Source organism: Papaver somniferum, chromosome 4, assembly GCF_003573695.1.
Source record: "Papaver somniferum cultivar HN1 chromosome 4, ASM357369v1, whole genome shotgun sequence".
NCBI classification, from domain to species: domain Eukaryota; kingdom Viridiplantae; phylum Streptophyta; class Magnoliopsida; order Ranunculales; family Papaveraceae; genus Papaver; species Papaver somniferum.
The window spans coordinates 157,161,498-157,167,030 of NC_039361.1; the positions used below are offsets into that span (position 1 = coordinate 157,161,498).

The 5,533-nt window shown below is 38.9% G+C and overlaps 1 protein-coding gene across 1 annotated transcript; it reads right to left on the reverse strand.

Annotated features, from left to right (window-relative positions):
• Window positions 1-1,537: 1,537 nt before the first annotated feature.
• LOC113273338 lies at window positions 1,538-5,255 on the reverse strand. Its single transcript, XM_026523077.1, has 5 exons — window positions 4,994-5,255; window positions 3,901-4,229; window positions 3,741-3,818; window positions 2,943-3,566; window positions 1,538-1,663 (listed from the first exon to the last, which is right to left on the reverse strand). Exons 1-5 carry the CDS (start codon window positions 5,253-5,255, stop codon window positions 1,538-1,540), a joined length of 1,419 nt encoding a protein of 472 aa, XP_026378862.1.
• Window positions 5,256-5,533: the final 278 nt, after the last annotated feature.

Below are 5,533 nucleotides of genomic sequence, written 5' to 3' on the forward strand. Positions count from 1 at the left end.
AAAGTAGAAGAAGAGATAAGATCCAAGATAAAAGAGATGATAGATGTGAGACCCTTTTATACTTCTTGTATTTCTGCTAATTGCTTCGACCGGTCACAACTCAACCACATTCTTGTGTTAACTCGGCCCACAACTCCAGTCCATCCCATTAGGTCCATTACTTGCCATGCCTGTCAACTTTGTGGAACTGACAGTGCAAATTCCAGCTGCAACTCAGGCATCACACAGTTCCTTCTATGCATCGCCCTTAATATACATATATACTCTGCTCATTTCCACCATTCCATTGTCATATGTGTACCAACATCTCCAGGCCACATCTGATATGCCTTTCTCGTCCAGTCAACATGGCAACAACATCACCATTTTCACTCATGTCGTCACTGCAACATAACCAGCAGGTGCTTCTGTTGCAATTCTGAAACCAGTTCTGTGCACTTTATCAACTCCATTCTCTCTTGTTTCCTTCCCTATCTCGGAAACTAGCATACATATCATCTTCAATTAACCATTCACAGCTCCATAACCTCCACCTCATTCTCAACTGATGCCTGAAACTCAACCCAGCTCCTCTTCTTATCTGCATCGGTTCTCATCTGTCATAGCAACAGCAGCAGCATCACCTAACCACCTGCAATATCTTAGCATCACTGCCTCCTAATCAGACCAACAACAACTCCACCATTATTGCAGTTCAATCTTGAACCTGACACTTCAACTCAATCATCATTATAGCTTCACCAGCAGAGACAACAGCAGCAACTCCAACTGCTGGCACCTGCTACTTCATAACTGCAACTCCGTTACAATCAAACCCATCTACTGAGAATCTGTAGCTTCATAATCCAGTCCTGCAATTTCCTGCACCTACTCAACCTCATCTCCCTCTGCATTATTACCACTACTTCCTTGTTCATCGGCACATCTAGTCCTGCAGCAGCGACACCTACAGAAGCAACTAATGTCTCATCCATTTACTGCAGCTTCCAGCACCACCAGTTATACCCATTGCAACCTCACCTGCAACTCGAGCTATATCCACCACCTCAGACAGCATCACTACCATTTGTAGCTCCTTTGCAAACTCCACCAATCCATCAAACCTGCACAATCCACTGCATTACATTGCTTCACCTGTAATTCCATTTCCACCAAGTCAAACAACACTGCCATTTCATCTCAGCCGTAACGTCCTTCGGTTCATCCTTGCAGAATCTCATGCATACATTTAATCTACTTCATTCACTTGTTCTCTGCTCTCAATCCAACCTCCTGTAAGTCGGGTTCAACACCACAAGCACCCTCAATACTATTACCAGACCAATGTCATTCCATATCAGCAGCTCCAACTACATCTGCATCTTATCTACTTACAATTGCAGTTGCATCTCACCAGTTTGCACCACCTACATCTTCTCAAGCACCGGTTCCAACCCATTCTGCATTTCAGCTTACAGTTTCCATGACTAGCAAAGCATTCATTCCTTCATTCAAGCCATTCCTGCACCTCAGTGGCACTGATTTTGTCTTCTCTTTCTTATCTCGTAGCTGCGAAATCATCCAGCTCTAGCCTTCTCAGCATCACTACATCCTGCCAATCTCTGGCAGCAACATCAACATCCACTTCCATTAACAGCTCAGTAGTAGAGCCATTTCTTCTCAGCTGCAACATCAACAACTTAACCCCAGATTTTTTTGTTCATCACGGCAGCAGCAGTATCAACCTCAAACCCATATCAGCTCTATCCCTAATTTCATTGTTCTTCATCTCTTGATTTCAAATCTCAATTTTTACATCAGCGAACTCCAATTTGTTCTGGTTCTTCATAACTTCTACCAGAGAATCAAACCCATCTCGAATTTCATCTCAATTACCACCATATCTTCTCTGTGACTTCTATTTCACCAAACCCTAACCTGAGAACCCAGAACATCACAAATTTATCTCCATTGATCTACCACAGCAAACCCATCTCACATTCAATTCTTTCTCCCTTGTACGCAGTTGAACAAACCCCAAATCCATTTTAATAAGTTCAAACCCTAAATTTCTCCTGTTCTCTTTGTTCTTCTCTTGAGCATCAGCGGGAACACTTAAACAATTAAAACCCTCACTTTTCTGCTTCAATTTCTCAATCAATTTCTAAATCTCTCCCTCTGAATTTCATGTTCCCCCTTCCTAGTTCCTCTCTTTTCTCAATTTCAGACAGAAGTAAATGAAAAGAGAAACTCTGATTTTTAGGTTTTGTGTTGGAATGGGAGTGGATATAGCCACTCAGGAATAGCAGATAAGGGGTACCCAGACGACTCAAGGCATCCTAAAATTTGGTACGAGCGACCAAAGAATGACAGCTCATTTTCTTCCATTGTGCTCTAATAACACCTGCACGTGAGAAATGACGCTTTTTATCTTCTTCGAATTCTTCCACCGACAACAACCGTCTTTTACTTCTCAGACCCACTTCTTCTCTTCAATTTGTTTTCATCACCAAAGTTGTCATGCTTTTCAGACAATAGTTTTGCATCAATAAAGACGACATGCTTTTCAGATAGAGATGAAGAAATAAAAGCAAATAATGAGAAATAATACGCCTCTAACACTTTTTCCATGTTTCCTCTTCTTTTGTTCCAAATGACTCCAAAGTACCTAAACACTCAAAAGAAAACATAAGATACATAATTTACAGGAAAAGATAGCAAAGAAATCATAAACAATAGATAAATATCAAGGTGTTTTAGACACCGATCATGAGGCCCAAAAAACCCCTCAACTGTTTCAAGTTTTTTGGTTGTGGCCAAGTTTGCATGGCTGCTAGCTTCTCAAGATCAACAGAAACTCCTTCAGAAGAGATAAGATGACCCAAGTAGTTCAATTAAGGTTGAGAAAAACAACATTTATTGAAATTAGCAAAAAGACAATGTTGTCTTAATAAGTCCAATACTTGTGAGAGATGGAACATGTGTTCCTCAAGGGACTTGCTGTAAACAAGAATATCATCAAAAAACACTAATATAAACTTCCTAAGGAATGGTTGAAACACCTTATTCATGAGAGATTGAAATGTAGCAGGTGCATTTGTAAGGCCAAATGACATCACCTTGAACTCATAATACCCATGAAGATTTCTGAAAGCAGTTTTGTAGATATCTTCAATGTTCATTCTAATTTGGTAATATCCTGCTTTAAGATCCAATTTGGTGAATATGGCAGTTCCATTTAATTCATCAAGCAACTCTTCAATAAGAGGAATGGGAAACTTATCTTTAACAGTCATATCATTCAGTTTCCTATATTCCACACAGAATCTCCATGAGCCATCCTTTTTCTTGACCAATAAGATGGGTGCAGCAAATGGACTGGTACTTTCTTGAATAATGCCAGCATCTAACATCTCTTGAACCAATTGTTCTACCACTGCCTTCTGTATGTAGGGACATCTGTAAGGTCTTTGAGAGGTAGGTATTGAGTTAGCATTTAAGGGAATTTTGTGTTCAGTATCTCTGGTAGGAGGAAGTGTGGATGGTGAGTTAAAGACATCATCATAGCTGTGTTGAAGAGATGTAATCTATGGAGGTGTAGGAGAAATGGGAGTAGCTGAAATGGAGAAAAATTGACCAATAATGGTAGGTGTGTTGTTTTTAATAAATTTGAAAAAAGAGTCACCACTGAGTAAGTTACAAGAAGGCTTATCAGAGTGTCCTTGCAATGTAATCTGTTCACTCTGATGTTGAAAAGAGACCTTAAGGTCAACCAAATTAAAAACTACATCATCTAACTTCTTGAGCCAGTCAACCCCTAATACCATGTCACATCCTCCCTAAAGGAAGGACTTTCAAATCACAAGCAAACATATAGCCCTGCGTTGATCATTTTAAATCCTGACAAACACCATGGCTGACAGTAGTATCACCATATGAAACTGTCACTAATATTTGACTAGTTAGATCTATGTATAAATGTAATTTATCAGCTAAGGAAGCATCCACAAAGCTATGAGTACTACCAGTATCAATAAAAACAAAGATATCTTGTTTCATGAGCTTACCAGGTACTCTAATTGTACTCTGGATGACAAGGCCAGTCAAAGCATGAAGAGATATCTCCATGGTTGTATCTCCAGAAGTTGTTGGAGAAACTGTCTCTTCCTCAGAGTCCTCAATAGGTGGAGAAGAAGTATCTTCATCAGAAGCCACTAACATGAACAATTGTTGAGTTTTACAGCGACGGGCTGGTTTGTAGAAAACATCAGAATTATAACACAAACCTTTATCTCTTATGGCTTGCATCTGAGAAGGAATGAGTCTTTTAATAGGTGGCAATGTTGGCTCAGGTTTAGATGGTGTAATAGGGTGAGTAATGATAGGTTTATCAGAATAGAAAGATGGATTAGGTTTATTGGTAATGGTGGTAATAAATTTTTATAGCTTGAAGGTGGATAGAATGAGCTAGTAGAGGGTTGAAATTGTCTGGGAAAAGTTTTATAACGCTTGGATTGAGAATCAACTGAAGCTTGCTGCAATCTAGCTAAGTAAAAAACTTCAGAATCCGAACTGGGCTTAAACATTTGAACGGGATAACGGATTTCTTTCTTCAATCCACTAATAAAACTCGTGGTAAAATAATCATCAGACAGATTTCGATTGTTAGCCTTCATTACAGCTTTCAAAGATTCGTACCTTTCATAGTACTCTTCCACAATAGTAATCTGAGATAATTTATTAAAACTGCCAACATAATTATCATAGGCCACATATTCGAATCGACAACAAACATCAGAAGCAAAAGTAGTCCAATCGATAAACAACTTACCCTCCTAGTAGTCTAAGAACCACGCATCAGCCTTATCATCTAAATGAATGGAAGCTATATCTACCCTGTTAGAGTTTTCAACAGAAATCAAGTAGAAATATTGTTCACATTTACGAATCCAAGCTCTCGGATTAGATCGATTGAAACATGGAAAATCAATTTTATGTTGGAGAGGGAAGTTACCTGAAGTAATAAGTAAACTAGAGCGATGACCAGAATCACTGTATGAAGGAATGTGTTGAGCTTCACCGTTTGGATGTATCGGAACTGGAACACCAAGATGTTTACAGATGGTTGAAAATTGAAAACTCAATATTTCTTCAATTGAGGTCATCTTGAGTTTAATTTCAGAGACATCTTTTTCTAGAGCTGATAAACATTCTACATCAAGCTTTTGCTGATGGGAAACGTCCTTTACTATAGGTGCTTTCTCACCTCCTGTCATGAATCAAAACATAGGATCGAACGAATCTGATACCAAATGTTATGAATCAACACATACAATAACCTATTTTTCCAAAAGGAATTCGCCTCAATTTTGTTAATATCTTTCTTCTTACCAGATTCAACAAAATCATTGGAAATAAATACATCAATTACTCCTCTCATATCTCAGGTGTTCTCCATAGCCGTTAGATCTCTCTATATACTAATCCTGTGACTAAGAAAGAAGAACAAATCGACCAAGGAGACAAGGACACGTATAACCTCTAAATGACCAAT